Raw genomic sequence first — 17,543 nt, 5'->3', positions numbered from 1 at the left:
GAAGCAAGAATTGCTAAAGCGCAAAGGAGAATTTAAAAGCACCGAGGGAACAAGGGAACCAGGGTCCTAGTTGTGTCCCGAAGGACGTGCGACGGGGACTTTACGATCGTATTTATGGCCAATTTTATAGCTAAGTCCCGTGAAATGTCCTTTGTCCCTCCTCGTCTCTTCACTTTCGAGGACAACGGACCTGAGACGAACGTGAGCTTTCGAAAATTCTTGACAGGGTGGACTCGTTGCTGAACGATCTCTGGTACAGTCTTTATTAAGAATTGAGATATTGTATTTCTCTCAGTTTCGACGAAAGGGAATGCAATCCTTTCAGAACGAAAGTAAATTAATGAAGAGTCCAGAGTCCATTAGCTCTTGAAGCTTGAAAATAAAATAAATCTTAGAATCTATAACATATCCCATGTTCATTAACACTCCTTTTATTTTTATAAATTCCACCTTCTTATTAAGAATTTCTGATTCTTTACATATTTATCTGTTAGTACTATAAAATGTAATACGAATTATTTTCTTTCTTAAATCGATAAACGTTACTAAATCGAGACGCACATACAATCTATACTCGTCTCTCGTATCTCGTCTTCTACTGAAATTAGAAAATAAACTACTGTAACGTGTTCATTCCAATCTGGAAACCTGTTACGCGTTATGGATAAGAGACACCATAATCAAGGTATCCACAAGTGCCGATCAGGTCTCGAGTGAAGGAATAGAACGCGATATTACGGTCTCTCACGATGATACTAATTACAGAAAAAAGCTAATAGTCGCTACCGGTGTTTCGGTATCCTCTAAACTTCTATTCGTCGTTTTCCAAACCATGATGCAGCAGGTTTTTCGATGCCTGCTCCTAACTAGGAGAATAGATCGACGTCGAAACGATGAACTACTCTACTTTATCTGTGTAGTCGCTCTCACTTTGATGTCCAGACACCGCTATGTTATTGTGTTAAATTACTTTTCTTAACTGATCAACGTAGCACTATTTTTTCACCATGCGTGTGATTCTTCTTAAGAAAATTATAGTAAAAATTCGTGAACTATCATTGGAGATCAAGAAATGTACTTAATACCTATTTAAATTTTATTTCATATCTTGGAGGTAGATCAGAAGATATGAAATGAAGAAACAAGTTGATTTCCACAGAAGAATTCAGAAGTTATGTGACCACGTCAAGCATACATTGAAGGTTAAACAGGCATTATATTATTCTTCTTGAGAATTTAATTTTTTACGAACCTGATTCTAAGACTCCATAGACACACCGTGTATACTACTGCAGTAGCGATTTCTCGAGGAAGGAAGTGGCTTTCAAAAAACACTCCAAACTTGATTTACACAGGGGCAATCAAGGTGGCCGAATCTCGATTCTCCATCCACCTCAGGCAGCAATAAAACGTGAAAATCCGTGTTCCAGGCTGGCCACGAGAGCGGCTACTGTAAGGTCGTCTTCAGGAGCTACCGTGCGCTAATAAAATTTACGAGACCTTGCGGTGTCCCTGCTCGCCTTTGGTCTTTCAGCGAAAAGCAGAGGAAGCCTCTGCTGACCTACTCCCGCCCTCATTGTCCCATAGAGCGAGCCCCGACTTACAAGGGCGACTTTTACCCCACCATGGTGGCTCCTGGAAATTTCTCCGAGGCAATGTGGGTTACCGGGGCATCATAATCTTGACGCCCAAGGTCGTATCCCTTTGAATGGGTCTCTTTAAAAAATATCTTAGAGCTGCCAGAAGACCTATCCTTCAGGGTCGTCTGAAGGAATTTGGGCTAATGACAATGGAGGGCGGGTATGGTGGTAGAAAGTTACTTTGTTATTTAACATTTAAGATAAATGTAGGGGACAGAAGTGGAGCTGAGAGACCTTTGTTGTAGACGCTGAAGACGATATTTCTAACAAGATACCTGAATCTTTTTTTACACTGTGGATACGTACTGTATAAAAGAATTTGTGTAGGCATTAATTTGCAAGTGTAAGTTGTAAATGTTTTAGGGGTACCTATTTAGGTACATGATTAACTGAAGTATTAATTCACAAATATATTAATTTTGCATTGAGCATGTCCAGAGGTGCATTCGTATAGTTACTTACTTATATACTGTATTTTAAACTGCTGCATTTGCAAAAAAAAATAAAGCCATAGAAATTTTTTTTTATTCGAATGTCCTCCTACTTTTTTCTTACCATGTTTTACTAATTACAATCAAGCCAAGGATACGACATAACTGAGCTACCTGAGTCACCTACAGGGTGTTAAAGAAAGTGGGTCTGTAAAATTTCTGAGTAACATAGTTTGTCGAATAAATCTTTTTCATAAAAGATATAAAAGTTAGTTTTCTCATTTGTCGTAGAAGTTCTCCTTCCACATTTCTCTCGTGACATTAAATACTCATGTTACAAAGAAAGTTACTTACAATATCGAACGCCACAATGTTCACCCTTTTAAACACCAGAACTACTGTTCCACACCAACTTGGGGATTTGTGACAAGTATAAGAACTAACCGAATGATTCCACGATCACTTCACAGCTTGCGTTCACCTCAACGTCTCGCGAGGGAATGGTGTCGATGAATTTTTGCAACTCACACATATAAGAACGAGTGGCCTGTTTTATTACCGCCAGGCTTTATCATAAAACTATTATTGAACCCAAAATCCCCATTCATTTCGAATATATCGATCATGTACCTATAGTTGGATTATACTGTTTAGAGCTTAGAGCACTAGATCGGTAATATAACAGAAAGCTTCAGCTTCCTGCAGGATCACGATTTCTTGTTATCTGTTCATATTAGGCTACACTTCCACTCGATATTCCCATTTGCCACACCATATTTCTGAAATTTCTGGCAAAGTACAGGGTGATCAATTTAACACGTTGACTGCCACTTTAATTTCATTAAAAATTCTATCACTTTGGCTGTGATTCCAGCTTTAAAGAAAATTGTTTTTAATTCATTTTCATGATTATTTTAAAGTGTTTTTTCTCTTTTAAGTGTCGCTGAAATTCTATATATTACTATTATTCATGATTATATAACTTATCGTTATTCACAATCATGTAAAAATTGTCATCCACATATGGGTGACATGGTAGTCAACGTGTTAACTAAAAACCCTTCGAGTGTTGGCAACATTTATTGTAAATACTGTTAACATTGTAAGTGCTGTCGACGCTCTTTACAGGGTCTCCAGTTAAATCGATCAACCTGTATTTGCAAGCATTATTTGTCTTTGATGTTCGACTATGGTTTCGCCCTATTCTACATTATTCATTATTTTATACAAAAGATGTCGCAGCTTCTCGAAGACACTCGTTCCTCGTATCCACAGTGTTTCGACCAAACGCGAACTTTCTCCGCTGATGGAAGCAAATATCCAGTCGGTTAGCGGACGGAAGCGGCGGTCACGCAACACCCAGCGTATTATCGATGCACACGTGCCTTTTGTGAAAAAATTCCGACGTGTATACGGTGGGCAACGGTGTGCCGCTCCAGCACGAGGGGAGGTGTGATGCGTTACAGCTGGTTAAACAGCTGTACGGGGGAAAGATAGCCGTGAACGCCGCGACAAATTTCAACGCGAAGACCCGAGGAAACCGCTTACGAAATCGGGAGAGGTTCCACCCGCCTCCTCCTTTTTTTCGCGCTATCATCTTCACGGCTGTTTGTTGTCGGTGAATGTGTCCCCACACCCCCGCAATCGATATTTCAAAATTCTTCAAGAGAGAATGGGAACTGTTGTTCAATTTTTAAATTACAAACAAAAAGAAAGTTGTATTTTATCCACACATTTGACATTAAAAGAAATTAGAAGAGCTCTAAAGTAGACACGAATGGGTCTCTGGCAACCTCAGAGATAAATAGATACCTTGACACTGGAAGAGTTAATACCAAAAATGTGATTGTTCCATCATTCAAACATTCCCTTATCTAAACACGTTTTCCTAATTTACCAAGTTGAACATGGGAGACTCTAGACTCTACTGTATATCAAAATTGAAATGAAATAAGCCTATCTTCTTAAACCTTCCAACTCCAATACTAGAACGTCTTCCAGTCCTCCTGAAAAAGTGTCCAACTACCCCAAGGCTAGACCAAGCAGAGCTCTTTCCATCCGACCTCCTCAGAAAACGCAGCTCCTTCAGCAACCGACTTGCGTCCTTGAAATATTCAGGTCACGAGACCAACTGTCACTGTTCTCACATTCAACGAGCATCGGGGTGAATTTATGCGTTTATAACCCGTACGAACACCAGTAGCGATCGCAGCTAGGTGACCTATTCCAGGCAGCTCTCGTGGCGGGGGACCAGCATTGTGTCCACGGTAGCCAGCCGTAAAAGTGGAAAGTCTGGAAAGAAAGGCTCTCGTGGCTGGCACAGTTTTCGAAAATTTAGGGCCACTAGGTCTTCAGGCCAGATCGAGAGGGTCCCTTCGGCAGGGACGAGACAGAGGTTTCCCCTCTCGTGAAACGAAATCGGCCTACGCTAGGTGGAAGCTGGCAGGATTTTCACCGAGATCCACGCTTTTCCTCGAGACGCGAGAGGAGGTGAACGCGTTCACCCCTATTGTGGGGCTGATTTACGACCGAGCATCCGAGAAAACAGGCGACCGACTTCTGTTTGGCCACGCGACCCTCTGAGGGAGAGAGATCTCCGCTCGCACCCCCTTAAGATGCTTGACAAATAGCCTACCGAGCGAGAGAGCGAGTCGCCCACCCGTGGTCCACTCGCGACGAGATTGAGATGTTTTCAAAATGTTTGGGACTGTTTGACAGGGGGCGCGTGCCGTGTCGCGCGCTCGCTCGCTTTCGAAAGTACTCGGACACCGTGGAGTGTCTCTTTCAGGTGAAATCTTGCCAATGAGAGTTTTAATGGATTTCGGAGTTGCTTGGAACTGTTTTGTTCTACTCACGGATTTTGGAGACTGGCGTCGCTTTGGGGAGGCAGTTGAGGATTGAGCAGTCGTGGATGAACAGGATTCATTCTGAAATATAAATAATCGTGATAAGTCTCTTGGTAATCCAGATTTTTATGGAGGTATTTGTGTCGTATGAGCTGCTTATTTTGAAAATGGCTATACGAGAAATTGCATTTATATTTGTTTCTTATTCGGTTAGTTAGAGAATTAAAAAAGTTAGGCAACTAAAAATCTAAGTAAGTATGTGTTTCAATAGTGGTATATTATTTTCTCTGCGCTTTTGTCGTTCAGAGAATTGAAATTCAATAATACAATAGTTATTTCGGCTCCGATTAGATATTGAAAACAAGGTGTCGACAGCATCGCGCTTGTTGCTCGTAAATTAGAAAGTTATTAGTGTCCAATTGGGTCCCGATTAATTCACCCTGGCAAATAACGTAGACCCCCTCCTATGGGAAATAACTATAGGGGTGTCAGTTGCTCCGTGAAATTCTCCATCAATCTACAAAATTATCTGACATATGGCTGCTGGAGAAACTCTTATATTTTTTGTACATCTCATATAAGACGCACCGTTTCCGGCCTGGCATTTGAATATTCATTGAGAACGCCTATTAAATGCTTAGGATGCTCACACATTAAGATTTGGAAGAATAAATGTCACTATGAAACAATATTATGTCTTACTTCGCAGAAAGTAATAAGAACACTAACAACTTTCTATATGTAGAAATAGGTACAAATTTCTCTTTATTTTTAAAGCAAAATAATCGTTAAAATTACTTGATTTTAGATAGAAATGATATTTCAATATTTGCACTTCAATTTTGGTAATTTAAATGAAGAAAGAAGTAAAATGTGAAAACTATCGCAGTTAGATATTAACAGTTAGGAGACAGTAGAAGGTCTAGGTATTAGGTAACACGAGAAGGTACAAAATATTGTGAAATTTACCGTATCACGATCGTTTATTCTATTTTATCCAGTCACGGTTAGTTGCCCTCTCGTTTTCCCATTCTAATTACCACCATAGCAATTTTAAAAACATTTAATATCGATACGTTTTGATCACAGTTAATTCATTTCTTAATTCACTTCTCAATTCACTTCTTAAAATAATTAGGTATTTGTACTTGAGAATTAAATTCATTGCATGTATATCCATGAAATATTACTGCCCTCAAGTAGTATCAAAATTTTGAGGAACGAAACTTATAATTAGATATTCAAATAGACTCGAATTCATAGTGATTCCACCTTTACCTATAACCCTTCCACAACCAATGTCCTTCCTCTAATGTATACCTCACTAGCTACCAATTTCCATCGTAGTCCAGAGTCAAGAACACGAAAGGGACGAAAATACCCCAGGACAGGCGCATGTGACGTGTGTGGCGAGGTCACGGGATGAAAGGGGTCAGCCGTGATGCAGGGGGTATTTAAAAGCACACGATTACGAATCCCCTACCATGATGGGAGACCAGCAGGCGCCGCGCTGGTTCAAAGTTCGCGGCGATACGTATGAATTATGAATTCGGTGCAGCCGATGTAATCGTTCGGTCCATCATTATCCCAGGCGCTTCTGTTACGATTCCATCTGGCGCGAGATATCGCGCTTTCACCGCGTTCGCGGAACTTTCGACACGAAAAAAGGGGATAATGTGAAGTCTGGCAACGCGAGCTAACTCACGGGATGAATCATTATGATCTTGGTGGTCCTGGATCGTTCTGATCGCAGGTTGCACTGGCGTTTAATTGTGGATCGTCTGAAATCTCAAGGGATCGACTCTGTTTGTCGAGAAATTACTTGGAGGCAGAGAATTAAATATTGGGAGTATGTTGCATTGGTTCAAATGAATAATTTGAGTGAGTTGTTTCGTTTTAGACAATTAAGGGTTTCCTTTCGCGAAATTTGTAGTGGTTGTTTTGAAAGCATGATGGCGACGTCGATTCGACTGAAAATTGCGTACCGAGCTAACTGAGCTCGTTGTTAGTGTTTCTAGGCAACGTTCTTCGATATTATACCTAACTCAAACCTGTTGATATTATACCTATTAAAAGCTTACTAGGAAGAATAAAAAATAGTAGTTTGGAGCTGTAGATAGTATTTGGAATAAAGAACTTCGATAGCTCTTCGCTCTTTTCTTTGAAGTTCTGACGGTTCGAAACTTTTCCAAAAAGCTTGGAACTTCAGGAGACTACAAGGATGGGAGAAAAGGTAACAATGTTTTTTTAATGACGTACTTTTGGTAAAGTGTTTCATTTTCTGATAGGTTGTCATATATGTTTCTGATCAAAAAACTGGGGAAAGGCTTGAAAGGGAAAGGCAACAAACTGTGAGAGGTAAAATCCTTATTTATTTAAAATTTTAAGAAAATGTAGTGACTTTTTTTAATAATAAGGTGTATGGACTTTAAAAACTTGCGAAAAACTTTATACGGATCCTCCAGTATTGCAGCAAAAGGAACAACATGAACACAAAAAGGTTAGACTGTACGAAGTTATTAAATAAAAACTGAAATTAATGTACTAATTTTCCAATAGTTAGAATTTGATAAAGATGAAGCAGATTTGGCAGAGAAATCGAAGGAAGTTGAAATTGCGAAGCGTTCAAGTAATACTATTTTATTATAAAAACGTATTATTATTAAATTATCACGAACTGTTATAATGTAGGTTACAAGTTCACAAAATGGTCGAAGTTGAGAATACTTCTTTCAAAGAAAGAGAAAGAAAAATTCGAGGCGTTTCGAAACCAATACAAAAAATGGATGTTTTTCACTTCTGTGACCAAGTTGAAGGTATAATGAATATACAGAAAAGTAATTAATTATACGATTAATTTGAAAATTTTTTAGACCACATTCTTGAGTCACGAATGGCATCAAACGTGCCATTTGAAAGAAAGAGCACTTCGACGAGAAAATGCTCGTTTAGAAAGTATTTTAAGGTGTTTAATAGTTTTCAAACAAGTATAATCATTAATAATAACAGTAATTGTCAATAAAGAATGAATTTCTTTGCAGAATAAGACGGGAATACGATATTGACGAAATATTACGACCTGATTCAATCATTTTCGAGAAGGTAAGTTTCACACCATGAAATCAGAATTTCTCCATTTTTCTGTAAATTTTTCCATTCGAGTATATTTAACATAAAAAAATACATGTAGATTATGAAATACAAACGCGACAGAAGAAAACAGGAAGAACTTCGAAAGGAGAGAATGATAAAGATTATTGAAAAGATTACTCGAGAGATGACTAGTGGTATTCGATTGTTGAAGAAGCCAAAAACCGTCGCTACACAAAAAGGGAAAAGAAAAAGTATAACAAGCATACTTAAAAAATTCGGCGAAGATAGTTCCACAGAAATGTCTGTCATGGAAGCTGAAACCAATGAGCAAGAGTTGGAAGTACAGTCAAAGATACTCCATGAGGATTCTGCGACTGTTGGAGAAAAGGTTTTCACGAAATATTATCAGTGTATGATAGTAAATTGCAATTGAGATAAATATGTTAATTTTTAGGAGGAACATGAAATGTTCAAGACCACAGACAAATTTGTCAAACCTGATACTGTGGCTAATGATAAAATTAAGGAAACGAAGCACAAGTCTCTTTCGAAAGAAGCAGCGAAAGTTGAAAATGATATTGAAGCAAAAAAAGAAATTCTTTTAGATGAACACAGTAATCTCAGCGAATCCACAGTAATCACAGAATCAAAGTCAGTGGAAAAAGTTTTTCCAAAAGATACTTGCTTCCTGGCGATGCCAAGCGTCATTGTGTTTGAAGTAAAAACTTCTACAATTTCACACATTTTTAAATTTCCAATTTCTCTGTTTTACGAAAACTCCATTACTATTACCCTTATCATACCAAAGTAGTATCCAAGGTCTCAAAAGGAAGAATTTAAATATTTGAAAATTTCAAACTCTTTGTTATTTGAAAGATCAATATTCGAAAATTTGAAAAATTGAAGATTTGTACGTTAAATATTTGAAAATGTTTGAAAATTTGGTTTAAAAATTTGAAAGTTTTGAATATTTTAGAGTTCAACATTTAAAAATTTGAAAAATTGAAAGCTTTCACTTAAAAAATTTAAAGATTTGAAAATTTAAAACTTTAAATATCTTTGAATTAAAAATTTGGGAAGATAAGAAATAGAAAATTTGTAATTCAAGCATTTATAAATTTCAAGATGTGTAAATTTGAAAGTTGATAAATTTAAAATCACTCATGAAGAAATAGTAAGAGGTTCCTCGAGTGAACTCATCTTGGTATGCTAAGGGTCAATCAAAGATTATATACCTAATTATATTATTCTCTACTAGGACTTCCACGTAAATAAAAAATATACACAGATCTTGAGTATGCTCAACAAAACCTCCAAATGGGCATATGTGCGATTCAACAAAGTGTATACTGACGTTTGGGAGCCAGGAGTTATCGAGGTATAATAATTTCTATCTTCTATGTTTCTCTCATTTCTAGAGTTTTAATCGAGTCTATATTAACCTTCCACGAGCAGATTAAGTCCATTTTTCTCACAGTGAATTCCCTTTGTTTTTTGTAAACTTCTACCAAATTTTTATTTTTCCTAGTTAATTCTACAAACATTTGACTCAAGTAACTTGTTAAAATAAAAACTTTAATAAGTATTCCAGAATATTTTCAGATTTTTTAAAGCATAAAATACAAAAAATAATAGTCGCAGTTGAATGGATCCAGTCTGATTACGAAAACTGCAAAAATCAAATGTGTCAACATAGGGCTCAACTTAATTTATTCAACTCGAAATGTTAAAATTAGGTCGATCTCACGGACGCTGCAAAAGTCAAACCTGGTCTGAGTAAAACATTCACCGTGAAATTTTCACCCGTCAACGATGAGCATATTACAGCAGAGATCTCTTTTCTCACATTTAAACCTGACGACACAAAGACTTTCCACGAGTTACGTGTATCTGTTTTCTGCATACCCGCAAGACCTGTACCCTTTTTCGAGCCTATGGAAGTCAGGTAACGAGCAAAGTTACAAAATTAACCGTGGTTGCAATTAAAAAATATCGTTATTTAAAATTAAATAAGAAAACTCGTATATTCGTTAAATTATAATCAAACGAGTGGTTATCAAAATATGAAAAAAAGTAATAGGGATAATTGATCAGGTACCCAACATTGCCGACTTGGAAATTCGATAAGGCAAGGTGGAACGAAAAAAAGCTCATCGTGTCCAACCTAGGTGGAAAACCCTTCTCATTCGTCATCGGGGAAAGAGATCACAGTAAAGATTGTTTCGTCTGGCACTTCGACGAGGCAGATGCACAGAGTGTAAAATCGCTTATTTCGTGCGCAAGTCAGTTTAAGTGCATGAAATGGCTGGAACAAGTTACCACAAAATCTGTCGAATTAGGCGACGCTGAGCGATTTGATTTACCTTTTAGGCGAAAGCGAAAGCGGGGAAAACAATATGGAAGATACTATTGGGAATATGCTGGGACCCAGCACTCCTCGAAAAATGTTCCAAATCGAGGTACCTCCGAAACTTAAATGCCATTTGAGGATCACATTTCGTCCACGACACGTGGGTTTGCATCATGAGGTCATAAAATTCCATTTAATCAGTGACGAAAGGACGTTTCATACACAGGTTTCTATGAATTTTATATGAGCAATTGATTTTCTAAAGTAAAAGTACTGGTTTGTTACACAGGTATCTGAGTTTGATATGCATCTTGGGGTAGATCATTGAGGTGCACAAGAAATAAATTTTATATATTTCTAGACAATGCCCCTTTGCAATTTTGAGTTCAATCAGAATGAAGTGGCAGAAACAGATTACTGAATAACAAATACAAAAAAAGTTACAGAAGACCATAATATTCTTTTTCTGTTAAATAGGATGTGCCAATTTGGGCGGAAGTAACTGAGTTCGACGTCCATTTGAATCCACCCTGCGTCGATCTAGGCGTCGCAATGATAGATTCTGATGTCTGCCAGCAGACTTTCAATGTTGTCCATAATGGTTTGTTTTGATTCGAAGCTAAATGATAATTAAACATACCGTAAGAGCGCTTGGTGTATGCTTCTAGGATACACGATAGTTACAGTTGTGATGAAGACACCAAGATGTTTAGGAAGTCGTGTAACGGTTTATCCGAGATCCATAATTTTGATGCCTGAAAAATTTCGTACAGTTAGTGTGAGACTGACACCCGAATCCGATTTTCTGGGCTTGTCGAAACGGTAATAATCGATTTCATACGATTCGACACAAGAGAGATCAGAGTTGTCACTTTAAGTGGTTTCCTTACTTCATTTTCTCCTTTCTCACGTCTTTTTCTGCTACCTCACAGATAGACAGAACTTTAACCCTTAGCTGCTGTAGTAGTGTTATACATTTTTTAGATAATTCTTTACTAAATTCGATATACTACAAAAATTGGTTAACCAAATATGATTAATCATTTTTTCTTTAATTAACTGATACCCCATCATTTGAGAACTAACACCTTCTTTTCTCTTAGAGAAACTCATCCAAATTAATTTTTTCTTTTCATTCTTTTCTGAGACGATTGTAAATAATTGATAAAATATTATACAAAATTAAAGTATCTGTTCATAAGCCAATAATAAAGGAAAATAAAGTACATAGAAAAAATTCTAGACCTGGTCTGATTCATAAGATGGATTTCATACGTAAAGATTTACACATACAAAGTTTATATATAGTTTTTCATATTCAGTGTACCCGAAACAATAAGAAATTAATGCCATTAAATAACTTATTTCCAGTTTCTATGATCCAGTGACAAATATGCTAACGTTTCCAATTCATGTACAAGTTCTGCCTCTACATGCAGAAAAGCCTCCACCATTGATCTTAAAAGTGCTCGTGAATTTAACTACTTGCCATGATTTAGTACTAGGTACTTTGATACTATTTTCAAATAATTGCACTCAAAAAACCTATATTAGATAAAAATTTGGAATCACTTGCTAATTCTTATTAAAATTATATTGTATGGCAAAGTCTTTCTGACTTGGAGTGAGTACTTTTAATATTATATACAATATCTTTTATTTCAGTGCAATAGAAAAAATTATATAGTTGTTTTTTATTGTCTAAATTGTGTATTTATCCCTTAGTATACTAAGTTGAGGTCACTCAGGAACTCTGATGTTACATATTTCAAAACACAATCGAACTCAAATTTTCAAATTTTTAAATTACCTATTCCTTAAAACATTAATATACAAATTTTCAAAGTCCTTTTCTATATATTGTTTCAGTTTTCTAAATTTCAATTCCTGAACGCTAAGGGACCTGATTTTGGTCTGCTAACATTTAACTAGGCCACTTTCATTTTGTTTCATCCAGATTGCAGATGATTCCAAATTTTTCATAGGTAGTGTGCTATTTTGATCAAACTTCATCAAGATAAACTAACGAGACTAAATATCTTCATCCATTTCCTAGAACCAGCTTCCATTGATCTGGGTCTGGTTTACACCCACGAATCTGTCTACGCAGAATTCACGTTGACAAACAACTGTTTGTCCATTCAAGAGTTTGCTTTTCCAAATTTGCCACCGTTCATGGAAATACAACCGAATCACGGTTTCGGCACCATTCTGGCTGGAGAGACCCTCAAGCTCCATTTGATTTACTCTCCATGCGTAACTGATATCCCTGGAAATGAGATTGGAGCGAATGGCCTGGCAGGTGAACGAAGGTTATTAAATTTCAATTAACAACACAGGCGCACTCTTCGTGGATTTTCTTCGTCGAACACCGTTGCTTCGTGAAGACGTGGAAGTTTGGGAAAAAATTACTCCACAGACTTTCGCGCGGTTAATAGACGTGTGAATTTCGTTCATTGTATGCAATTATCATAACTGTTTCATGTTTAATCACTTTACGCCTCTTCGTTCCCAATAACATGCAGAAAATCTGTGAATAGATCAGGTTTCTATCAGCTTTCAGATAGAAGTGGTAACTTTGGCAGAGCTCGCTGGGAATAAGGAGCAGAAGAAATTTAGAGAATTGAAAAATTTATGCGACAGACAGACGATACCAAAACATCGTGGCCTCCCTCCGAAAGTAGTTCTACAACCTAAGGATCCTGAAGCAGTGTCTGATACAAATGAAGAAAATGGAGTCAATGTCGATGATTCCAATGATCTTGTGGATAGTAATTTTTTAATAGATGAGGAAGATGCTGAAGGTGATCAGATTGTTTCAGATGTCCCCCTTTCGTTGTGGAAATTAGTCTAAAGTATTTTATCGTAGACACTGAAGAAATGGAGGAATCATTGAAGGGTCGATCTGATCAAAGGAAGAGAGAGAATATGATTACTGTTTCTGTCAATATTGTAGACACATTTTGCGAGATGAGCGAGCAAATCATTGAATTCCCTGCGACACCTTGCGGCTCTTTTTCAACAGTGAGTGAATCAGCAAATATTTTGAATAAAAATATGTATAAAACTTAGAAATGGGCTGAAGTATGTATATTCTAAGTAAATTTGAACCCTCTAATGTATTGTGCAAAAATGAAACAGTCCTTTTAGAACATGACAGATCCGAATCCTGTGCTTCTTCTTCTTCTATGTATTCAATAAATATGCCTGCCTATTCTATAATTTTTACTCTCTGAGTAATATTCTAAAATTAATGAACATTTACACATGCATATTTGTATCCATCATCACTGTCGTACGTTACGAAATGAACATATAAATATTGTAAATGTAATAAATGGTGAACGAATTCAGGTTTTCACGCATTTGAGAGGCATCAACATGGCGTCTTATCCTCATTGTACTTGCGGGATGCTGAAGAATCAAGAAAAAGAGTTCACAGCTCAATACGAGTTTAAATGTTCCTCTGATCAAGTCCAGATTGTACCAATCAATGGAATTTTAAATAATAAAGAATTCGTCAAAATTAATTTCATCTTCAGGCCGAGATTGCTTGAAGATGTGATTCTCGCAGAATCTCAAAAGTTGAACATAAAAGCTGAGACACAACAGGATATAGATGAAACATCTGAAGAAGCTGAAAAAACAAAGAGTACAATATTTATTCTATTTCATTCTAATGTTCTGAAGTTTCCAGTAAATCCAGGAAATCCAAACTTTTGAAATTACACATAACTGATTTTCTGAAAATTTAGAAACTCTAAAAAATTATACTCAGTGTTTTAATTATTGTTACAATTGTCTAACTGTTTCCTAAAAATGGTTACTTTTTCGCGAAGGAAAACCAAAGAGATCAAGAACGCCAAAGAGGGACACAGCAAGCGACAAAGAGGCACTATCCGATATCGATAATCTAGCAGGCGAAATAAATTTGTTAGAAACTTTTGAGCCACACATTTCCACAATCCTCGTGACGTGTGTGATCCATGTGCAGACAAAAGATGGTACAGATCGAAACGAACACCTATTCGTGAAGTTAATTTGCCCAGTCACAAAACCAGCGATCTTAATCTTGAACGAGGATCACGAAATGGCCTTTGGACCAACACCAATTGGTACCTTTTCGAGAAAACTTTTACTCATCAAGAATATTTCCAACAGGTAATTGCAATTTATAATCGTAATAAAAACATCTAAAACATACAAAATAATCTCTTTGACACTAGTACTAACAATCACTAGAATTTTCACTAAAATTACTTTAACTAGAAACGTGAAAGTGGACGTGAGCATACTGGATCCTTTCGGTCCATTTTTCGTCGCTCCAGGGAAGACAATCGAAACTGGTTCCATTTTGAAGCTTCCGATTACTTATCGACCCACTCAAGAAGACGATAAAGAAGTAAGTTTTTTCGTTAAAAATCTTTACCTCAAAATTTTGACTGTTCTTTTTACCTTGTTATTGCGAAAGAAATCTGCTAAAAGGCATTGTGCTTCGGTATGATTATGAAGTCTGTTCGTGGCGCCTTGCTTTTGAAAACCCAAGTCCATCCATTTCCCTTTATTTTATCCCTTTCTTTGATCGTGTATCGTCCTGGTCCAGGACGAATTTCTGATGGTGGAGGAGGTCTCGCCCACTCAACGTTACTATCAAAAGGATAGCTTTTTGTAGTTCTTGGCTTTCTGGGAGATCTGGGATTATAATAACCCGGTCCTGGGTGCTTGGGGTCTTTATAACACAACGCGAGGTCCTGCAGCATCATCCTCGTGCCTCCTACCTTTGGAAATCTAATAAAAAACAATAACAGTCATCATAATATTTTCGACTGATACACTCTGAATTGTTATAGTGTCTGTTATATAGGATTTCGATTATTCAGTGTTTAAGTAGCTCGTTTCAGTCCAACGCTTATCTACGAATATATCATCGACATAAACAATCCTACACTAATTGTATAGAGTGTAGAAAAGGGTATTTAAAATCAATTTTGGAAGTTTCCATTTGTTCATATTTTTCTAACTACTTAGCTAGAGTCAAACAGACTGATTGTACTGATAGTGAGAGGACATGGAAGCTTCGATTAAAATTCTGACCATGATGTAACAATAATGAATATAGACTAGTCAAAAATAAGGAAATTAAGTATCGAATACTCGAGGCTCTGTGTTATACAATTTAAGAACTATACGTTGTTAGTTTTTAGTCTATATTAGAATTTTGTTCATACGTAACTCGGTTAAACTTAAGTTTTGGTGTAATTTCAAATTGGTCTTTGTTTGCTACTTTACAAATTTAATGAGCGCACCTGGGACACATGGTCCAGAGTCCTTTGAAGTAATTCGACTTGTGTAATAGCTTGTCCAGCTCGCCTGGTAGGAATTTAGGCCAGTCTCCACGATCTTCTAATCTTGGACGTGCCAAGTAGCCTCTGAGGGTCGAATCATCCCTTGGCCCTAAAAAAGAAATCAATTAAATACAATCTTAGGAAATGATTACAATCTTCTCTATTAATTGTATTCTTTTAGAGAAACCTGTAAATAGATCATAAGGTCCCCTCTTCCCAGTAATTTTCCTGAGCACAGCTTCAATTGAGTCTGGATGTTTCACGTCATACCTAATGGAAATGAACTTTCATTTGTATATGCTAAGAAATTCAATACAAATAAGTATAGAAAAATGTATGATCCTCATTTGGTCATAAATTATAAATATTCAACAATTTTAATTAGTTTCCTTAACTGGAGGTTTATTATACTCCAATACTTATGTCTTAATTTCTCAACAGTTTAAAGAATTTTAAATTTTAGTATTTAAGAATATTTAAATAAGCAACCACATTTTAGTGATGTAAAAGGTAAAAATATGTACAAGTTACAAGGCATTATCCAACTCTTGGTAACTGTGCGAAATCTCGGCTGCAGGCCATCGTACTCGAAAGTAGGCAAATCTGAAGAACCTTTGCGTTCCCTTTCTTCCATATAATAATAAGGGCCTTTCCTTGTGTATCCTTAAATTGAATAGGTACAAATTATTAAACATGGTAGAAGATGTCACAGAGTTAGGTAGAAAAAAGTGAAATTTCAATCTCTCAGAATTGCTACGTGAAATTCTTTTTACGATAGTTCTATATTCACCTGGTCCAGGTGTAGTAGACGTTATAGCAGGTTTGAATAGAGGAACAGTTCCGAAGCCAACATCCCTCTGGATAGTTTTGCATGGTGCCTGTAAAACATTTTCAGGCCACTGAGGAATTTCATGCGTTCCTGGCCCTCGTCCTGTTCTCATCAGGTCTTTCTGAATCGCGTGCTCCTTCAAATCTCGCCATCCCATCGTCGCTGAATATTCTACATCTTCTAGTTCCTTTTTCCAACTGATTTCCCAAACGAAATTTCCATCTTACTAGTCGCAAAAAATCTTGTAGCAATTAATAGTTTAGCAAGGGTATGTCTTCTTAAATTTTTTCCACGAGAATCCATGCGTTACTTGTTAAGCAAGTTAAAGAAGACTAAAGATTTGAATGTTTGAAAGTTAAAGATTGAATATATGAAAGTTTGAGGTTTTGAAAGTTTTATATACCTTTGTTGTTTAAAAGTTCAAAATTTGAAAATTTGAAAAATTGAAAATTCATACCTCAAATAACTGATAATTTAAAAGTTTTGAATATTTAAAAGTTGAAAATAAAAAATGTTGAGAAACAGATGTTTTGTATTAAAAATATTTGAAAATTTAAAGATTCGAAAATTTGAGAGTTTCGAATATTTAAAAGTTCAAACATTTGGGAATTTAAATAAAAATACAGAATAAAAGTATCCACTGAAGTGAAATACTTTGTATCAAAATTCTCTCCTTCCATATAATTTGCACTAGCACTATTTAATTTCTAGTTACATTACATACTTTGAAGTATACTTAGGGTCTGTGGATTTGCATTTGGAGCGCTTAGGATTGTACGATCCTAGAGGTGGTGCTTCTGATACATTAGTGTAAAACTTTGGATGTAATCCAATGTCAACATCGCGGTCCATTCCGACATTAAAGGGCGGACTGGGCTTTTTTTCACGAGGTATCAGACACTGACATCGCCACTTGCACGCGCATCGACAAAGCTTGAAGGATTGAGTTTTGTATTTGGTAGATCTTAGAATTTTTGGTAACAGTTTTTCTCGAGATTTCGACATTGTA

The 17,543-nt window shown here is 36.5% G+C and overlaps 2 protein-coding genes across 2 annotated transcripts; both read right to left on the bottom strand.

Moving 5' to 3' along the window:
• Nucleotides 1-14,838: 14,838 nt before the first annotated feature.
• Nucleotides 14,839-16,339, bottom strand: LOC143179868 (uncharacterized). The gene is made up of 4 exons (XM_076379276.1): nt 16,230-16,339; nt 15,893-15,975; nt 15,667-15,814; nt 14,839-15,148 (listed from the first exon to the last, which is right to left on the bottom strand). Exons 1-4 carry the CDS (start codon nt 16,337-16,339, stop codon nt 14,839-14,841), a joined length of 651 nt encoding a protein of 216 aa, XP_076235391.1.
• Nucleotides 16,340-16,441: 102 nt separating this feature from the next.
• LOC143179610 (uncharacterized) lies at nt 16,442-17,539 on the bottom strand. Its single transcript, XM_076378924.1, has 3 exons — nt 17,271-17,539; nt 16,496-16,731; nt 16,442-16,458 (listed from the first exon to the last, which is right to left on the bottom strand). Exons 1-3 carry the CDS (start codon nt 17,537-17,539, stop codon nt 16,442-16,444), a joined length of 522 nt encoding a protein of 173 aa, XP_076235039.1.
• Nucleotides 17,540-17,543: the final 4 nt, after the last annotated feature.

The sequence above is a fragment of the Calliopsis andreniformis genome, chromosome 5 (genome assembly GCF_051401765.1).
Source record: "Calliopsis andreniformis isolate RMS-2024a chromosome 5, iyCalAndr_principal, whole genome shotgun sequence".
Lineage (NCBI taxonomy): Eukaryota > Metazoa > Arthropoda > Insecta > Hymenoptera > Andrenidae > Calliopsis > Calliopsis andreniformis.
The sequence above is the reverse complement of the archived record's forward strand: the minus strand, read 5'-3'. Positions and strand labels throughout refer to the sequence as shown.

What these genes read in the sequence shown, in the direction of transcription:
- LOC143179868 (XM_076379276.1), bottom strand. Translation starts at nt 16,339, where the DNA reads ATGGAAGAAAGGGAACGCAAAGGTTCTTCAGATTTGCCTACTTTCGAG. An exon ending in TGGATAATGCCTTGTAACTT is followed by an intron (nt 15,976 to 16,229) that starts GTACATATTTTT and finishes CATTTCCATTAG; the next exon opens with GTATGACGTGAAACATCCAG. An exon ending in CTCTGGACCATGTGTCCCAG is followed by an intron (nt 15,149 to 15,666) that starts GTGCGCTCATTA and finishes GTTTTTTATTAG; the next exon opens with ATTTCCAAAGGTAGGAGGCA.
- LOC143179610 (XM_076378924.1), bottom strand. Translation starts at nt 17,539, where the DNA reads ATGTCGAAATCTCGAGAAAAACTGTTACCAAAAATTCTAAGATCTACC. An exon ending in TGCAAATCCACAGACCCTAA is followed by an intron (nt 16,732 to 17,270) that starts GTATACTTCAAA and finishes TTGGGAAATCAG; the next exon opens with TTGGAAAAAGGAACTAGAAG.